This window comes from Vombatus ursinus, unplaced genomic scaffold (assembly GCF_900497805.2).
Source record: "Vombatus ursinus unplaced genomic scaffold, bare-nosed wombat genome assembly UNPS02014807.1, whole genome shotgun sequence".
Classification (NCBI taxonomy): Eukaryota; Metazoa; Chordata; class Mammalia; order Diprotodontia; family Vombatidae; genus Vombatus; species Vombatus ursinus.
Window position 1 is genome coordinate 61,927,908 of NW_020954585.1, and position 20,809 is coordinate 61,948,716.

Genomic DNA, 20,809 nt, shown 5'->3' on the forward strand with positions numbered 1-20,809 from the left:
AAATAAAGTCCATTGCCTTCCTTTCACTTCCAGGATCAAATACAAAATCCGCTGGCATTCAAAGTCCTTCATAACCTAAACCCAGCCCTTTCCTTTCCAGGATTCTTATATTGTACTTGATGCCACTTACTTTTTGATTCAGTGACACTAGCCTCCTGGCTGTTCCACAAACAAGACACTCCAGGCTGTCAACTCCTGGCATTTTCTCTGGCTGTCTCTCATGCCTAGGATGCTCTACCTTATCTCTATCTCCTGGCTTGCTTCAAGTCCCAACTAAAATCCCACCTTCTACGGTTCTTCTTAATTCTAGTGCCTCCTAATTATTTCCTATTTATCCTGCATATAGCTTATTTTACACATTTGTTTTCTTTTTGTCTCTGTTAGATTGTGACCTTCTTGGGAGCAGGGACTGTCTTTTGCCTTTTTTTTGTATCCCCAGCACTTAGCACAGTGCCTTGTGCCTGATGATTATTGACTGACTTATTGACTGAGGAGATTTATCAGAGATATTTATTCCAGAATCAATGCGAAATGTGTCCTGTAAGGGGCTTTCTGTTTAAATTACTTTCAGACTATAACAGCAGTGTGAAGTTTTTTAGCCATCTGCAGCATGGTACTACAGGCGTAGGATTTGAGTCAGAAGACTTGGATTCACATAGTGGCTCTGCCACTTAATATCTCTGTGGACTTAGGCAAGTCATTATGCCTCTATGCCTCAGTTTCTTCAGGCTGTGAAATGTGGTTGGACTTGACCTCTAAGGTCCCTTCTAGCTTAAATATTATGCTCAGATGATTCACAGATGCCGAAATATACCAAATAACTCTCATCCATTGCATTAAGGGTCAAGAGTATCATGGTGAATTCTACCCATCGATCCTGTTACTAGAATCATAGCAATAGCCAATAACAAAACATATTTGAGTTTCCTCTAACATCTTCTTGAAGAGATGCTAGTTACCAGTGAAATAGCCAAAAAACATAGAGAAGAATGGGCCCAAATAATCATAGAAAGTTGAACCTAGAATTCCTTCATTTTACAGCTGAAGAAACTGAGGCTCGACAAGATGAAAAAACTTGCTCTAGTTAGTAGCAGAAGCAGATTAGAACCCTGGTCTATCAGATCCTAGGCCTGTGTTCTCAATGCCACATCCTTCTTCATCCACAAACCAGATCATTTACCTCAGAATACTCGACCATGTGCTATGAGCATGTTAGTTAAATCCAATTAATCAATCGACAATATTCTCAACCCTCCAAATAACCTAATTTTTAAACTTTCCCCACTTCATATTCTTACTACTTATATAAACCTGATAAAGATATTTTAGTTTAAAATAAATATGCAGTATGTCAATTACCCTCAGATTTAGCAAATTTCTAAATATTGCTAATTCCCGTTGGAGGCAGGGAGTGTTGTGAATAGTAGGAAAGGATAAATTGAGGGCAATTAAATTAAGATAAAACTTGTCATTTAAATATCATTGATATCAAAACACATGCCAATATGTCACGACTTGAAGAGAATGTTAGAGATTTATCTATTCTAATCCTTTGATTTTACAAAAGAGGAAGGCTCCAAGAACAGAAGTAATTTGCCCAAGGTCACATAGCTAGTTAGTGGCACAGCACCGACTAGAACCTAGGTCTCCTGAATCCCAGGCTAATATTCTTTCTGGCACACTGAATTGCATATTACAAGTAGTTGAGGAAAATAGTTCACATAACAATAGCTAGCACTTCTTTAGCATTTTAAGATTTGCAAAGCACTTTACAAATGTCTCATTATTTTAGGCTCATTTGAAATATACAAATTATATTAGTGCTAATAATTATAATTAATATGTATATTGTTTTATTTAGACTTTGAAAATATTAAAATCATTAAATAAAATATTCCTTACAACATAACCAGCAAATAAACCAAGTGGTCGGTTAGGTAGAACTCGGATGCCAATAATTCCTTCTTGTTTAGGGGGCAGGATACTGCCATTTTCATCTATAATCTTGAAAAAAAACAGAATGGTTTATTAGCTGAATGCTTATATAAATTGTCATATTTTAAGCCCCCTTTGCTTTGAAAATACTTAAACCGTATAAATATTATGTGCTGGGGAACAGAGTCCTTCAGAGCCCCAAAGGTGTTCAGCTGTGCTGCAGGAAGGTTGGGATGGATGTGGTTCCCCCAAACCTTTTTTTCAGGTCCTGGGATTGTGAGAAAGGGATTGTGCAGAGAATAGAAGGGAGAGGGATGTGTCCGCAGGGAGCATAAGGAAAAACTGCAGTAGAAAGTGATCAGTAATCACAGCTGACTCTGATGCTTTATACCATATTCCTCTAAATTTTTCCAGGCTTTGGAGAGGGTTAAATTGTTTCCCTATGTTGACCACTACCTCCAGTGGCATTCTCATCCTCTAATTAAACTGACTGAGCCATGAATATATCCCATTCTCCATCACTTAATTCCTATGAAATAAGATTAGAATTATTATAAAATAGGAGGAAAAAATGGGAAAGTGGAGGGAATGTTCCAAGAAAACCAAGTAGTTAGGTTGGAACTGAGTAGGAGTTAGAAACATAGGGTTTTATGATGCAGTGGTAGATAAAACAGACTTGGAATCAGATTTGGAAGGAAATTAAGTGGCCACCCAATCCAACTTATATCTGAACAAAAATCCCCTCTATAACATACCTGATAAAGTGGTCAGCCAGCCTTTGTTTGAAAGCCTCCAATGAAGGGGAACCCAACCTCTCCCAAGACATCTCACTCATTGATACCTTTTTAGGTGGAACTGGAAAGGCAGGCTAGGCCCAAATGGTGGAGAAGCTTCAATGCCAGGCAAATGAGTTTGGACTTGGCCTCTGTTCCTTCTGATTATAATGTTCACTTCAAAATGTAAAAATCTAACAGCCTATAAGACTTACATCCTATTAACTAGGACTCTGGTGTGGGAAACCTGCAGTCTCGAGGCCACATGTGGCCCTCTAGTCCTCCAAACTTCACAGAACAAATTCACAAAACAAAGTTTGGATTCAGTCAAAGAGTCATACTTGAGGGCCCATGTAGCCTTGAGACCACAGGTTCCCCATCCCTGAACCAGATGCTCAGCCAATATTTACTGATTCAATGCCCAAACATATATTACACCTTCTTACCCCCATGCCTTTGTAGATTCAGTTCACTGATACCCTTTCTCCTCTCCTCCCTTCCACTAGTCTACTCATTCTTCAAAACTAGTTTGTAAGCCTCATAAAACCAGTTATTACTATTTGTTGTACCTCCTTTTTTGGCCAAAAATAAAATAATCTGTTTTGATCACCCACCTTAATCACCATATTATAGAGACTGTGACACTTAGTAATAAGAATAATTATAAAAGAAGGGTTAAATTCAATTTCCCTGCTGCTTTATTATATATATTCTTCCAGTAAAGGATGTGTCAACCTTAACATCAAAAGCTGGAGAAGGCTTTCCCATTGAACCATTTTTAATCTTCATTCCTTTGAAAGTTCCACAGATTAGCACCTATATTTTAAAGAAAGGAAAAAATAGGACAAACCCATATATTTGATTAAAAAATTATCTTTACAATGTTAATTAGTGCTTAATCTTTTCATGTCATGATACTCCCTCTCTACCTCCCTTTAAAAAAATACATCATTCCATCATTATGTGAGGCTTCTAGAAGTATGAACTGCATACTGTTGTCTGGTTTATACTTGGGGAGTTATTTCTAAAGCAAATTAAAAAAAAACAAGTTTCTCACATTTTTAAAAAATAGATATATTTTCATTCAAAAACATTTCTGGCTACATAATGCTTTTCCTTAGGCTTTTTTTTTTTTTGGATGTTTATAGTGCCTTATTAAAGCTAGGTTTCCTTAGTTTGTGGAGCAGTTTTTTTTTTCTCATCCTTCAAAAGATTTCATAGATAATTTAGATCTCATTATTTTTGCCTTGTGAGCTTATAGTCTAGTAGAGTCCAAGTTCCATAAGGCAAGGGTCTTGGTTAGCTAGGTGGCTCAGTGGAGACCCACGTTCAAATCCAACCTTACCAGCTATGTTTTGGGCAAGTCATTGAACTTCAGTTTCCTAATCTGTAAAATGAGGATAATAATAGTATCTACCTCCCCGAGTTATTGTGAGGACTATAATGTGCTTAGTACAGTGCCGGGCATATAGTAGGCACTTAATAAATGTTAGCCATTATTTATTATTATTATTAAACTCTGTATCTTTCCTGAACTTGTACTGTATAACAAAAAAAAATTTAATAAATTGTTGTGCAACCACACCACATGTAAATATGTGTACCGTTTCTGTCTGTCCATATCCCTCATAGATGTCCAGCCCCGTCCTGTTTTTCCACTGCTCAGACACTTCAGGGTTCATTGGCTCTCCAGCACTCACACAATGCTTCAGACTTTTGAACTTATATCTTCATCGAAAGAAAATGTATGAGTGGAGGGGAAAAAAAAAGAATTAGGATTGTTTCTTATGCACTTTCAAAACAAGGTATATCATCTCCCTCCCTCAAACAATAACTTTAAAATATACCCCGAGTGCCAAATTGAGTATTTTTAGGGTTTTGAAGTAAATAATAAGTCACAATTAGTAGCAAAGAAATGGCATGACATAAAAGAAAAAGAAATGGTGGTGTAAATTCAGTACAAAACATTTACCAAATCACTCTGTCCAGTAAAATCTATAGTAAAATAAATCCAAGCATTCAACACGTATTAGGTACCTACTATATACACCAGCATTCTTGTCTATGTGATTGGGATCATTAGTTTCTCTGAACCAAGTAGGCTAGTGTCTTCTATTTGGCAGGCATTATCAGTGCTAAGACCCTTCTTATATATTCTATGCTAGGGGTTATAGTGTGAGTTGTACAGAATGCAGTGTGGTCACTGCTATGTTACTTTTAGGAGAAAAAGGGGCCTATTTATCAACCCATTTGATGGTGTAATCCTTGTTAGGTATTTCATCACCACTTACCTGGACTCCCAATTTAGCATAAGCATCCGATAGGCAGTTGGAGGTGAACAGAAGACCGTAATGGGAAATCTGGATAGGGTCTAGAATACAGAATTAGGAAGAACCATGTAACTTCAACTTCTGTAAACATTTAAGTAGTTGTTTTGTGCATGGCACAGGGCAGCTCAAAAGCATGTTTAATGGCAGATCCTGGCCTGATATAATGGAAAGAGGAATCCAGGGAATCAGAAGGAAAGGGAATAAGCATCTATTAAGTAAATACTATGTGCTTGGTACTATGCTAAGCATCTGACAAATATTATTTATTTGATTTTCACAACTACCCTGTGAGATAGGTACTACTATTATTTCCATTTTACAGCTGAGAAAACCAAGGCAGAAAGAGGTAAGTGACTTGCCTGTGGTCACACAGATATTAAGTATCTGAGGCCAGATTTTAATTCAGTTCTTTCAGAAGATCTAAGCTTCAATGCCAGCTGCATCCCCACCCCCCAAAAAAAGTTAGATAACCTTAGACAAGGCACATGGGCTTTTGTTTCTTCATCTATAAAATGAGGGGTTTGGATTTGATGATCCCTAAATGATCTCTGATTGTAAGCTTATTTAAGAGATGAAATGTGTTATACAAATACCAACAGCAAGAGAGAAATTCCCCCAGAACTCTGAACACCCTTGAGAGCATTTTACTTCCTAGATCTGAAATGCAGGCTCTGATAGAACAAGGCCCGGCATGTTGATCTCTTGGGTCCCTTTCAGCCCTAGCATTCCCCGGGTCTTTCTTTTTGTTAGCCTTACTTTTAAGATGGAGGCTGGCTCAAAACGTGGCATATAGCTTACAAACACACAAGCTCCTAAGCTCCATGGAGAAAAAACACCACTCCAAGCTGATTTTGCCCAGCCTGTGTCTGCCATATTCCACATTATATCGGAAGGGGTCAAATCCAGCCAGTACCTGAGAAAATAAAAAAAGAAGTTGTACTGTGAGGGACAGGTGGGAAGATGAGCAAAATGGTTCCAACACTTTTGTTATTTAGACAATGCTCCAATACATAGAAGAATGAAGTACCTTCCATTCATCGATAATCCTAAACCATAACTGCTGTGTGTGTGTTCTGTCATTTTAGGAAAGCCAGTGGTCCCACTAGTAAAATAGATGGTCATTGTTTCATCGTGTCTGGTCTTCACACAGCTGTGGTCATCACTTGCATGTCTGAAAAGGATAGCCAAAAAGAGTCTGTAGATTCAGTTTGGGAAATCTTTTCATTTAATCGTGAAACCCTCCTCCACCCCATTATTGTTAAAGTATCTTTTCTCATCTAACTGAATTGGACTGGTATCTCAAGAGCTGAATGCCGTAGCTTTGCATCATACAAAGGGAATGTTTTTGCATGTTCTTGAAGCCTTAAATATTAATTAAATAAAAATCAAATACAAATTCAATTAATTACATTAATTAAATGAGATTAAATAAAGCCTTAAAAGTTCTGTCCTTTTTTTCCTTCTTGAGCCTACAGGCTTTTTTGATATATTCTAACCACTATCTGTCCCTATGATAAATTACTTATCCCCTGACCCCCACTGAGGGCCTAGAATATGATGCTTTGTAGTACAGACCTCCACAAAAATCACACTTTAATAAGACATCATAACATGGAGGTGTGCCTGGATTCTTGAAAGCTATACTAGTAGAATGTAAGTTCCTGTAAGTCCTAGTATGCTAAAAGTCTTTGAAAGGCTATAAAGATAGAGAAGTTATTATAGTATTATTATCATTATTGTTATTATTTTGAGACTTGGTCTATCTTGCCCAGGCTGGAAGTGCAGGGGCTACTCATAGGCCTGACCTCACTACTTACCAGTGCAGTTTTGACCTGGTCTGGTCCTTCCCCTTTTAGGCAGCTAGGTGATACTCAGGTCTTGAGGGCTCAACCATATTGGTGCTGAACTTAGTGAAGACACTCAATCAGCTTAGCTTAATACAACTCAGAACTCCCAAGCTCAACTGACCTATCAGCCTCCAACTCTCCAGGAGCAGGGATTATAGGCATGTGCTATCACATCTGGCTACAGGTAGAAAATTCTAAAAATTAAGATCCTCTAAAGCAATTCAGCATGTATGTTGATGCTCAATAACTTTTATGTGAAGGTGCGTATAAGGGATGATGGGGAAAAAAAAGTATGTTAGAAGCATGAGACTAGCAAAATGGTAGTATAATTTTCTGCCAAGTAATCCAAACCCAAAACTTACACACACATGGAATTATGTGCCATAGAGTAATTAAAGTTGAATTTACAAAATAGAAGATGAAAATAACTTACAAGGTAGAAACCTCATCAAATAGCATGCTATAGCTTAACTACTTGATTGTCCCAATCATATCCCTATCACCCAATCCCTTCCACAGACTACAGCCAGGAGTTTTTAACTTGGGGCTCATGAACTTGTTTTTAAAAATGATAACTATACTTCAATATAATTGATTTCCTGTGTAATATGATGTAATCTTATGCATTTAAAAAACATTTTGAGAAGGGGTCATAGGCTTCACCAGACTGCCAAAGGGATCTAGGACACACCACAAATTTAAAAACCCCTGGATTAGGCACAGGCAGCACATACAATCACACAGGCACACATTTCAAGGTTCAAATGTGGGCATGCCTTACCAGATCCTCCAAGGTTAGAGACTTAGTCTGAACTCTCTCTCACTTGACAAAAGTTATCAAACATCCACTCTGCTCAACCATATAAAGGTCAGAAGAACAAACAGTTTGTAAACAAAGCTGCACAAAGCCCATTGCAAAGGAGGTGAAGGTGGAAAAGAGCTTCTGTACCTGAGAAAATGGGGAAAGCCATCTGGGATAGGTATTCCCATTCCCTTAAGAATTCCCTAGGCTGGGCCCCCAAGTCCCTTTACAAGGAGGCTAAGAGTGCCTAGTGGAGGGGGAGAGGAATTGGGAAGTCCTGAAGAGTGACTGGGAACAAAGAGTCTAAAAGACCAAAAACTTCCATGGAGAAAGCCTGAGTAAAAAGCTAGCTCACAAGCAGAAAATACAGCTCTTATGAGATGAAAGAAAGAATGAATAAAAACTAAAAGACATCAAAGCATCATAAATATTATACTATAAAGGAAAATGAAACAAAATTCTCCAATGAAGAAAACAAGTGCTATGGATTCTCCAGGGATCACAGACAACAGTAAGAAACTCCAGAATGGTTCAATAGGGAAATAACACTTTAAAAAACCCCCAAGATATTAAGATTTAAATCAGGTCAGAAATCAGTTCTTACAACACAGAATTCAAAAACACAACCACCAAGGAAGAAAAAAAAATTAAAAGCCATAATGGATAATCTTTCCAAAGAAGTAGAAGATCTGAAAAAGAGAATGAAAATTTTGAAACAAAAATAAAGAAGTAGAACATAATTTTCAAAACAAAAGCAAAAGACAATGACTTTAAAAGAACAAATGAATCCTATAAAAGCCATATTTATTGACTTTTTAAATAGAATGTGCAGAGATAAGGATTACAGGTCTCAGAAGAAATCGTGACTCTTAAAGCTGAATACCATATTGCAGAAATAATGTAAGTAAACTGTCTAGAACTTCTGAATAGAGATAACAAAGTACTGATAGACTGAATCCATAGATTACTGTCAAAGAAAAAAAACCCACGCTTAAAATTCTAAGGCATGTAGTGGTTAAATTTCATAATTTTAACAATAAAGCAATCAGGAGAAAGACCTTAATGAAGGATTGCTAATTAAAAAAAAAAACCACGATAAACTTCATTATAAATGAAAAAAAGTGGACTTTCAACAAAAAAATAGCATTTCTGAAAACAAAAAAATAGAGGTGAGCAGAATATTTAAAAAAACAATCATGCAAACAAGAGAAATGGAGGAAATGTAAACAAATTATCCAGAAAAGACTAAGTAATGAAATTAATTATCTCTTATTTATAGATTACTGTTTAAAGAAAAGATGAAAAAATGAACTGACTATATAAAAAATAAAGATGGATAATCAGGGGTCGAGAAGGTTCTGAAGAACTACAGATTCAAGGGGAGTTTAAGGCTTCAGGAGAAAAGGAAGGGCTGAATTATTATTCTGTGGACCAAATCTCATTATCCCCTATGTGAATTCCTATCTTTATGGAAATTATGACAGGGGAAAACTACATAATGGAGAGAAGGGAGATGAAAAACAGAGGAGGGCTAATGATGCACTTCTCCCCAGTCTAAAGGTGAATAGAGAAGGGGTAGTCATTCTTTTAATCTCTCAGTGAGAGCAGGCACTGTGGAAAAACAGGATAAAAGCAAGAAAAGGAGGGACTAGGATAAGGGAAGTCTTGCTACAGAAGGGGAAGGAAACATTCCTAAAAGGAGAGGTATATTTCTATGATAAAAGATAACAATCTTAGAATGGGTTTCATCTGAAGGGAATTTACACACTGGAAAGTCACGGGCTCCCAGAAAGGGTTGTATGCTGTGGGACCGCACCCTACCCCCAGAGAGGTAGGTGGCCTATAAGTCCCCTCTGGCAGCCAGTATACAGGGTACAGGTAGGAGGGGATGGTGGTGGTGACAGAATCAAAGACAGATAGCCTGGCCTTAGCAATACTAAATGATAATGAGGATGGGGTAGGAGCTAACCTCACAACTCAGGACACAGAGTGACTCCCACTACATGACACTATTCCACTTGGTGCTGCTGTCTTCATGGGAGTGATACTTCTAAGAGTGAGGCACAGCAGGAAAAAAAAGGAGGAGGGATTAAGATCTACAAATGCAAAAACAGAAATAGGGCAGAAGTGTTTAGAATCGGTACTCCAAAAAACTACATTCTCAAGGGGAATGCAGAATTAAAAAGGAACAAATGAGGGTGTAGCCTTTGATTTGGATAATAAATTCAGAATATACTAGAAAGGAATAGAAATGAGAAGAAAAAATAAAAGGGACACAAAAAACCCAACTTAAACTAAGCGGTTAGGGTAGAAAAGATTTTGAAAACCATGTGTAGCTGAAAGGGAAAAGAGAAGGGACAACTAGGTGGCGCAGTGGATAAAGCTCTGGCCTTGGAGTCAGGAGGACCTGAGTTCAAGTTCAACCTTAGACACTTGATGCTTACTAGCTGTGTGACCTTGGGCAAGTCACTTAACTCTGACTGCCTCACCAAAAAAAAGAAAAAAAAAGAGAAAGGTCAAAAGAGGTGAGGAACATAAATAAAAGAAGGAGAAATTAATAATTTAAGTAATTTCAATGAACTTGGGACAAAAAGGTACATGGAAGTTTGGGGATAGAGAATGAACCTATGGGAATAGATTAGCATCAAAATAATGTAAGCAAAACTAACCACAGGGGCAAGGCATTGATTTAAAAGAGAAGTGAGATAAAATCGATTCAAAAGAAATAAATGGAGGAAAACACAAGTCTGTCATAACCTTAAATATGAATAGCTTAATCCAAATAAATAAAAGGGATTGGCAGGATAAATAAGAAAGAAAATAAGCCCTCCAAATTTGCTGCATACAAGAAATATGTATGAAAAATAAATATATACATACAGGATGAAAATAAGACTGAAATAAAATTTACTACACAGCAGGTGATTCCAAAAAAGCAGAAGTTGCACTCATGCTATTAGGAGAAGCAAAAATAAAAATTTACCTTAAGAGAGGCAAATAAGAAATTATATTATGCTCAAAGGTATAATAAACAATGAAACAATATCAATACTAAACATACTGCTGAGTCCAGATTAGTGTGAATAATTAATCATGTGAAGTGGTTGCATTTATTCAAATGCATACTTTTTGAAATTAGAATTATGTAAAATATGGTAATTAATTCCAGCCCAATGGAAATATGCAGTGCAAATTTGAATAATGTGACTACTTCACAGGATTCATTATTCACACTAATCAAGACCTAGCTGTATGCACTAAGTGGAATAGCATCTAAATGCATAAGTTAACTGATACGCAAAAAGACATATAATAAGACAATAATTGTAGGAGACTTTATTATTTCTCAGAACTAGATAATCATGGATAAAAAGGAAAGTATAGAACTAAATAAACTATTGAAGAAGTTAGATCTAAAAGACTTGAAAGCATCTTCTGAATGGAACATTAAGGAATATACATATTTGTCAGCTCCATTTTACAAAAATAAGCCACGTACGAGGGCAAAGAGAAATTACACATAAGTATGAAAAAGCAGAAATACTAAACATTTCATTCACAGATCATAAAGTAATAAAAATGTCACACAGAGTATACAAAGAAAACAGAGAGACCTAAATGGATACAATTATGAGTTGGTCAAAGAAAAAAAATAATAGAAAATGTATAAACATGTAAGAGAAATATAATAAGACAACACACCAAAACTTAAAAAGCAAATAGTTCCTATGCTATGCAAATTATTCTCAAAAACACACTATTAAACTTTTGAAAGACAAGTGTTATGACCTAATACTTAAACCAGGGAGGAATAAATTTTTAAAAAGAGAACTAAAGGCCAATATCACTAATGAATATTAATATAATTTTTTAAAAGACTAGCAAAAGGCTACAAAAATATATACAAAAAATTATTCCTTATAAACAAGTTGCATTTATATCAAGGATGTAAGGATGAGTCACAATTAGGAAAACCATCATCATAACTAATCATATTAAAAAATAAAAGACCCTCAAAAGTCATGATTGTGTCAATAGATTCAGAAATAGCTTCTGATAAAGTACAACACTCATGCATTTAAAAACCCTAAAAAGCATGGGCATAACAAGGGCATTTTAAATAAAAATAAAAACTATCTTAGAACCAAAAAAGCATCATTTGCAATGAGAAAACACTAGAAATTTGCCTATTACATACAGGAGTAAAACGAGTAATTCTCCTTTCCTCACTATTATTTGACATAATTCTAGAAGGGCTGACTATAGCAAGGAGAGAAAGAACTTAAAGGCATAGAGGCTGGCAAAAAAGAGAGACAGAGAATATTATTTATTTTTCATGATATTTATTTAGAAAATAATTTTTCTAATTTGGTTAGCCTAAATCAGGTTTATTTAGAAAATCCAAGAGAATCAGCATAGAAACTACCTGCAACAATTAAAACCATCATAGTATCTTAGATCCAGAGCTAGAAGGGATCTCAGATTTAGGGCTGGGGTTAGAGACAAAATGAGAGACAGACAGAATGAGGGTTAGAGTTGGGGTACTGGGTATTTTATTTCATGCACTTAAAAACATTCTTCTGAGAAAAGTCTGCAAGTTTCACCAAACTGCCAAAGGGGTCCATGATACAAAAAAAAAGTTAAGAACCTCTGCTCTGACAACTGGGTCAACCAGAAAAGTAACTGGCCTCTCTTTGAATGGTGTCCTCCATTCTAAATTATGATTTAGCATTTCCATGCTCTCACCACCAGATGGCTCTCTTGCTACCTGCTGTGATAGCTGTCTTCCCTTTGGATCTTGATTAATTTTGGTGGGGATTTTGCTTAAGTTGTGCAATAGTTAGTTTTGTAAAAGCTATGGATACTCACTTCATCAATTCTTTGAGGTTTATCCACCCTTCTTTAGGCTTCTCAGAAACAATTAACTTGGACATCAGAATTGTACACTTTTGGGCAACGGAATCCACTGTCGTAGCAAAAGTATCATTGGTAATAATGCACTTTGCCATGGAAGTTTGTAGCCTATACAGCAGATCATTTTCAGTCAGCTGGGTGGTTCCAGGAATTAAGACAGTGCCTAAGGAAAAGGGAAATGTTTAACTTTTACCTTTTCATATATGTAAGGATACTATAGATTACATACCCCCTTTCTCAACTAGGATTGGTTGTTTTTATCAAGTTCTGGGAACAAGACTTACTTGAACTATTCTGCTGTTGCATAACATGAGATTCCAAACACTTAGACCCTTTTGTCATCATATGATCACAGGATTTAAGAGGTGAAAGGGACCTATTGATTATCTAGATCTTCATTTTACAAATGAAACTGAGGTCCAGAGAAAGGTGAGAAAGGAACCTCTATTTGTAGACTACTGCTTGTATTAGGGGATTAAAGGGATTTTTGATTATAAAGTTCAGGTCTCACCAGATTATAATTACTACAAATATCTTATTAAATGTGAATTATTTAATATAAAAACTGAATGATTGAGACAACATAAAATAGATCCTTACCTGTTTTGTCATTGGTAGATTTTTTTTCCTGTAGCCAAAAAGTTTTAGGATTACATGTTACTTCCAATGAGTTAGTGAATGGCCATGAAGGATTAGTCAAGGGACTGGAAATAGGGTGGTATACAGAAAAGAGTATACTGCAGATCAAGGGATTTAGGTTATCTCTGCCTATCTCTGGCATACAACTCAGCTGAGTGACCTGAGTCAAATCACTTCACTTGGTTTTCTCATTTGTAAATAAGGGGGTTAGCCTAAATCAGGAATCTTAACCTGGGGGGCCAAAAACTCTTAAGAGACCCATGGATAGACTTCTGGGGGTCCATAAACTTGAATGGGGAAAAAAAATCACATCTATTCTCATTAACCTCAAGCTGAAATTTAGCATTTCTTTTAATTGTTTTAAAACTTTCTTCTGAGAAGAGGTCCATTGGCTTCATCAGAAAGCCAAAGGGGTCCATGGCACACAAAAGGCTATTTAAACCTCATCCTAGGTGTGACATTCTATGAAACTCCTTGACAAAGACCTGTGATCTAGGGCTAAAAGCACTATACAGTTAGTCAAAAGGCCCAGCCTCTATTTTTCTGCTCTAACAGATTGTGAGATGCCTTTGGGCATTGGTGCTCAGTAATTACTTACTGAATGAACTTGAAACAAAAAGTTTTTAAAAACTGGTAAATGTTACTTAAAACAAGGGACCAATTGTAATGGAATTTGACCTATAAACAACGAGGAGCTTTATAAGTTCAAATACTAATAGACAGATCTCTCTGTGGGTCAACACTTGATCATGACCTTCTCTCATTTAATATATGTATTTCCAACCATTTTAAGAGTCTTTAATGAAGACTTTCCAAATATATGTTATATAAAAAGCACAAGTCCCCATAGATATTTCATGTTACCCCTAAAGATGATCTTGGCCAATACCTGTGTATAGGGAATAGCTACCAGGAAATTAATTAATAGAACATTAGAGCTGATTAAAAATTAAATTAAAACTAGTTTGGCCTCATTCTTTCATTGAACACACAGGGAAACTAAGGCTCAAAGTCACAAAGCTAGCCCAGTCTTCTTTCCTCATCAGTGTTTCCATTGTGAAGGACAACTCTGTTAGCTTAAGATGACCCTGGACCTTCAGAATTAATATTCAAATATGAGATACACGTGTGTATGCATATGTGCACACATGTATATGTATATATGATTTGTATATATGTATATAAAATTTGAGCATATTACATATTATTGAAAGGTAGCAATTATATTAAATCAGAGATTTCAGTCAAATAAGCAAAAGGTTACAACTGACAACAGAAATGTAAATATTAATTTGGTAGTAGTTATTCCCTATTTATAGACAGTAGGTCAAGGTTGCAATAAGTTTAAAATGTTAAACTTCATATATTTCTTTAGTAGCATCTTTCCAATAAGTTTATAACCTCCTACGGGTGAGGGCAGAGATTGTATTTTTGCATTGTTGCTCTTAGGGGAGGTAGGTGGTACAGTGGATAGAGTGCCAGACCCGGAGTCAGGAAGACTCATCTTCCTGAGTTCAAATCTGACCTCAGATACTTACAAGCTGTGTGACCCTAGGTAAGTCACTTCACCCTGTTTGCCTCAGTTTCTTCATCTATAAAATGAGCTGGAGAGGGAAATGGCAAATCACTCCTGTATCTTTGCCAAGAAAATCCCAAATGAGGTCATAAAGAGTCAAACATGACTGAAAAAAATGACTGAATAACAATTGTTGCCCTTAATACAGTATGTACCTTATACATATCTCTTGATTGATGTGTGATTTATTAAAAATCAAATAACATTAATTTAGAATTTATGAATCATAAAAATTAGGGACTAAATGAATGTATTACCAACCTGTTCGTAGACATGCCACATTTGTTAGCCACCATTCTGGAATTGCAGGTAAAATTACCATTACCCTGTCTCCCTTTTCCAGACCACAGGATTTGGTAAGGACATTGGCCAATTTTTTAGACAAAGATCCCAGCTCCTGAAAGTTCCATCTCACTTCCTCTACATTATCATTTACCCACCAGAAGGCTGGGTTGGATGGTCTCTTTCCAATCTGGTAGACATGAAAGATCATATATACATATTTTATATTTTATATATTTTAAATTAAATGTTTTGTTCAAAATTTAACATTAAACATCAGTAGAAAAATTAAATTTGTTTGCTGACTTGTTTCACTAAAATTCATTTCAATGTACAAAAGTATCTTAAGACTTTTTCAGCCCCTTCAAGTCCCCATCAAGACTCTCTTCATTCAATCTCATTCACTTATGTTCATATGACTCATAGTTAATGTGTACTCCATTATAGGTCTGCTTTTTTGACTATGCATTATTTCAAAAAGGTCTTCCTAGATTTATCTCTATTTCTCATACTTATTCATCTTAATTGCAATATAGTAATCAAATATATAAATCCTATTATTACCTCTAGGATGGGGGAGGTGGGAGCCAGGGCAATTTTATATAATTCAGCTATGAGAATCTTTGAACAGATGGCCATTGTGGGGGGGGGGGGGTTAATAATACTGATAGTGTATGTTCCCAATGATGGAATCATTTGGTCAAAAGGTATGACCATTTTTATTAACTTTTATTGTGCACTGACAGATTGTCCTTCCAAAAATTTCTACAAGTTTAAAATTCTACCAACAATGAATCAATGTACTTATTCCTCCACAACCTCACCAACACTGGGTTTCTTTTCTTTTCTTTTCTTCTTGAGGCAATTGGAGTTAAGTGACTTGCCGAGGGTCACACAGCTAGGAAGTGTCTCAATCAAATCCTCCTGACTTCAGGCCAGTGCTCTGGCCACTGCGCCCTTCCAACACTGGTTTCATTGCTCTTGATGATTTGCCAATTTGATGGGTGGGAAGTAATATATTAAAGTTGTTTTAATTTTTGTCTCTTTGATTATTAGTGAAGGCAAACATTTTTTCAAGCAATTATTTACAGTTTTTGTTTCCTCTTTTGAAAATGATGCAATCAAACTTTGAAATCATTGCAATGTAATTACAAAAGACCAGCGATGAATCATGCTACTGACCTTCTGACAGAGATGATGAACTCAAGGTACAGAATAAGACATACATTTTTGAACATGGTCAACATTAGAATTTGTTTTGACTGACTACATTTCTGATACAAGGATCTTATTTCCATTTCCTTCAATTAAGGGGAGGCAGGGAGAACTGGGAGAGAAAGGAGGGTTAGTTATGGGGTTACCAAAATGAAAAAAGAAGTTAAAAAAAAAGATGGACATTTGAGCCTTCTAAAAAATACATAGAAGAGAACAGAATGAAAGTCAATAGGAAACACATACAAGCAGGGCAGCTTTGAAACTAACCTGTTAAATTGATTATATGCTTAATGAGAAAGATCAGCTGTTCATAGTATAGATTTGCAGTTATGTGTAAAAAACAAACAAAAAAAAGAAAATGATCTGTTCATATCCTTAGACCTGTGGCTTTTAAGTATTTATTCATATTTCAGATGGCAAGTTTTTATTTGTCATATTTGCCATAAGCACTTTTTCTCAATCTTTTTTTCTTTTGATTTCCATTACATTGTTTTTATTATATGGAAAAATTTCATTTTAATGCAGTTACGCACATCTATCTTGCCTTCAAAATTCCTCCTGTTAACTGTATAAAAAAACTAATCTTCCCTCAATTGTGATAAATATTTCATCTCATTTTCTTCCATCCAAATGATTATGTATTTGAAGGCTATTCTATTTCAACTTAACTTAAAAAATGTCCAAACAAGAAACTGCATATTTGGAATATTCTTTGAATTATGAGAAAATCTTCATCTTTGAGTTCAATATCCATGACAATCATCTCTCTTGGCCTGTTGAATCTTCCATTTCCTATGTTTCTTGCCTGTTGCCTGTTCTCTTCTTTCTCATAAAGCCCAAACTTTGTTTTTCCCACTTCTGACTCTATCCCTTCATTTCTACCATTCTTGATGGTTAGGGCAAGCATCTATTTTATAGCCACCACACTTCCTTCTTCCTAAAAATACAAAGAGCAAAATCTACCTCAAATCCCACTTCTTCCTGATCAAGAAGTAGCATGTAGAAGCACAATAGGCTTTACTCACACCTTCAAAAACAAAAATAAGCCTAAGAAAGTTAAATAGTTTGTAATTTTTATCCCCTATGGGAAGGCATTATGCAGATGGGCTCCCACTTGAACAAAACTGAGGGAACATAAAAATCATATTCAAATTTTGAAAAATGGAAACCTATTGCTAGAGTTTACAGAAATACTTTCAGTGCCCCTCTAGAATATACTCTCTTCGCCAAACTCTCATTCAGAGGTTGGGTCCCCTGAGAGACAACTAGCCAGATTCAAGTTACTCTTTGGGTCTGCTATCCTAAAACTATAGCTGGTGAGGCCCCACCATTGTGCTTACCTTTTGATTCAGCCAAAAGACAATTAGTCAAAGCAAAGGCATTAACTGTAACTGCAAAACATCTCCCCAATAAAACTGGGGCATACTTTCATACTACTATACCCAAAGTTAGTGGAATGAGGAACAAATAAAGTTCACAAAGGGAGAGGCACACATAAGGAACACATGTGGCCAAGGCAGCTTACACCCTTGGCACTAGAGAAGTCTCCATTGTCTTCTCATAGTGTATTTGCCCTATTCCTCTTGAGGTGAAGCATTTCTGCTGAACTCAGTTGATCAGATTTCCCTGATGAACTTCTTTCCCTTTGTCTACCTATAACATACTGCATGTATGTTGTAAAGCTAATTATGTAAAGCTCGGTATATACTGAATTTGAAGATAATAAATTGGGCACAGGGATGTACATGTTTAAAAGAGAATGTTTCTAATCCAATGGAACTTAAGAGGGAAAAAACCCATTACAATTCTTTTCTCCTTTTAAAACCAGACTTCTTAAAGCCCTTTCTGATAGAATGGTACGATTATTCTAGGAATGTTTCTATGGGCCATATTCAGGGCCATGAAAACAGTATACTTAAATAATATTCCTCTTTGTTAGCACTTATTTCCCCTCCCCCTACAAGTGTGTAATTTTATATTTGAATCAGTAACTGAATAAAGTCATAGATATTAGTGCAACTCGTAATAGATTTTAAAAATTAAGGAGACTAACATTTCTCTAATACATTTGTCAAGACTTTGTTTTATTCTGCACCTTTGAGGGAAAAGTTACCAAAGGGGAGAGGGAATCCTCTATCTGTGTACATGCAGTATGAGCTGCAATAGCCATTTGTCTTTGTTACTTGTTACTGGTTTGTTAAGGTATTTTAATATCCATTTGAATTTTTGTCTGATTAAAATGGACATAGTGGATAGAGATGCTGGACCTGGAGTCAGGAAGACTCATCTTCCTGAGTTCAAATCTGGCCTCAGATACTTATTAGCTATGTGACCCTGGGCTAGTCACTTCACCCTCTTGGCCTTGATTTCCTCATCTGTAAAATGAGCTGGAGAAGGAAATGGCAACCCACTCCAGTATCTTTGCCAAGAAAACCCTAAATGGGGTCACAAAGAGTTGGACATGACTGAAAAATAACTGAACAATAAAAATTGTACAAAATGAATGGAAATAACTCTGTTCGGTTCTTTGCTTGAAAGACGAAGAACATACAATAAAGTACAGCTTTGGCATTTGTTACACAGAATTATTTCCTATACAGTAGATTATATCTTTTTTGGGGGGGGAGTCTAGACCTATGATTTAATTATTTCACAAGCAACTGTTCTGTAATATATAGTGTTAGAGAATTGCCTAGAACATTAAGAAGTTAAATGACATGTCTAGGGACACATTATCAGTATATTTCAGAAGGGGGATCTGAACCTAGGTCATCTTAACTCTAAGGCAAGCTTTCTATCTATTTTGCAATGGAATTTTTCTAATAATAATATTTGATATTTATATTGCTTTTTAAAGTTTGCAAAGCACTTCATATACGTGCTCTCGATCAAACTAATCCTGGGAGGTGGGCACTCTGTTATTATTATCCTTATTTTACAGATAAAGAGAGGCTTAGAGAGGTTGGATGATTTGCATATAGCCATATAATTAAAGTGGTATTTATACCCAGATGTTTTCTAACTACAAGACAAAGTGTTAGTGCCACCTTTTCTGGGAAGCCTTCCTGGACCACTCTAAACTCTTGATATTTCCCTTCTCTGAGATCTCATTGTAGCATACTCTTTAATATTTTGCTAAGTCTTCCCTTGTTCTCATAGTCTATCATATGCCTTAGTCTTGTCTTCTCAACTGAATTATCAGTCTATTGAAGGCATGAAGCATGCCTTATACTTCCCTTATATTTCCCAATAACACTTAGTCCAGTTGTGTGCAAAAGACACTCAATACACACTTGTTTGGATTGTTAATACTTAGCATCCAAATTGCTTAGCCTCACTATCTATTTTTACCTAAAACAATATCAAAGAAAGACATACAAGAACCATTTTACCATAATTATTCACATCCTTCCCTCCATCCCAGGGGTACCATACCTTCTCCATCTTGGCCCAATGATCCAAAACATCTTTAGCAAAGTTGAAATACTCCGGTACCTCTATTTTGAAATCTCGTTTAACAGATTCATAGTTTGAAAAGTTCTGAGGGGCTGGTACTCTGTAATCTTTGTGGAATGCTCTCACGGACACCTTGAGGATCTTCAGCAATTGGGAGCACTGCATTCTGAGCAAAATGTTAATGGAGACAAGAGATGGTATCAGTCCAATTGAGCGACTTCGTATTTAGGACGTCTCTGATGAGGAATCTGAATCTATCTATCTGAAAAGACAAACAATGCAATCAACATTCACTGCTGGCCTGAGGACAATGAGACCCCCAAAATAGCTGTTACTGATCTGATGAATTGCTGGAGAACGAAATGGCAAACCATTCCAATGTCTTTGCTAAGAAAACCCAAATGGGGTCAATTGGACACACTGAAGTGACTTAACAACAAAAACATTCTACAATAGCTTTTACTTTCAATATGAGGAAAGGTCTGAGACTAGCTATAAAGTAATCACGGTAGTTTTCCCATGTGGATTTAAAAAACCGTTTACCAATGTTGTAAAAACTTTCAATGATAGATAACCTACAAATAAAGAATCTGAGAACAGCCCAACATGTAATTATGATTGTTATTAAGTATTTATATGTAGCTACAATTGATTATAAAGATTTTATGGTTTCATAAGCAACAAAGTAAGAATATATCTCAAGGTTTTCACATTCAGGTTAGTAACCTACACTACTTTCCAGGGCAGGCTTGGGCATGTTCATCTTTGATTGAATTTACCTGAGAGTTAATAATGATAGAGCTGTGAAACTATTCTTAAAACTCTTAAGAACTTAATAGGAAAATCCCCAAAGGAGGATTAGGTCCTTAATGATTCAGGGGGAAGAGTAGAAAGTATTTGTCACTACCCTTTTCCCAGCAATACCACTACTAGGTCTATATACCAAAGAAATCATAAAAAAAAAAAAGGTAAAGTGACCTACATGTACAAAAATATTTATAGCAGCTCTTTTTGTGGTAGCAAAGAATTGGAAATTGAGT

General features: G+C 36.0%; 1 protein-coding gene across 5 annotated transcripts in view; it reads right to left on the bottom strand.

Moving 5' to 3' along the window:
• Positions 1 to 20,809, bottom strand: part of LOC114052266 (acyl-coenzyme A synthetase ACSM3, mitochondrial-like) — a 31,799-nt gene that overhangs the window by 3,447 nt on the left and 7,543 nt on the right. For 2 of the 5 annotated variants that reach the window (XM_027874802.1, XM_027874801.1), the window contains exons 2-10: positions 19,749 to 20,031; positions 15,078 to 15,288; positions 12,557 to 12,764; positions 6,066 to 6,209; positions 5,795 to 5,951; positions 5,000 to 5,079; positions 4,313 to 4,436; positions 3,444 to 3,524; positions 1,903 to 2,004 (exon numbers count right to left, since the gene is read on the bottom strand). In XM_027874802.1, coding sequence (XP_027730603.1) covers positions 1,903 to 2,004; positions 3,444 to 3,524; positions 4,313 to 4,436; positions 5,000 to 5,079; positions 5,795 to 5,951; positions 6,066 to 6,209; positions 12,557 to 12,764; positions 15,078 to 15,288; positions 19,749 to 19,934 — 1,293 coding nt within the window. In that variant the 5' untranslated portion in view covers positions 19,935 to 20,031. The remainder of the gene's footprint in view (positions 1 to 1,902; positions 2,005 to 3,443; positions 3,525 to 4,312; positions 4,437 to 4,999; positions 5,080 to 5,794; positions 5,952 to 6,065; positions 6,210 to 12,556; positions 12,765 to 15,077; positions 15,289 to 19,748; positions 20,032 to 20,809) is intronic. The other 3 variants (XM_027874804.1, XM_027874805.1, XM_027874803.1) reach the window with 2 other exon arrangements.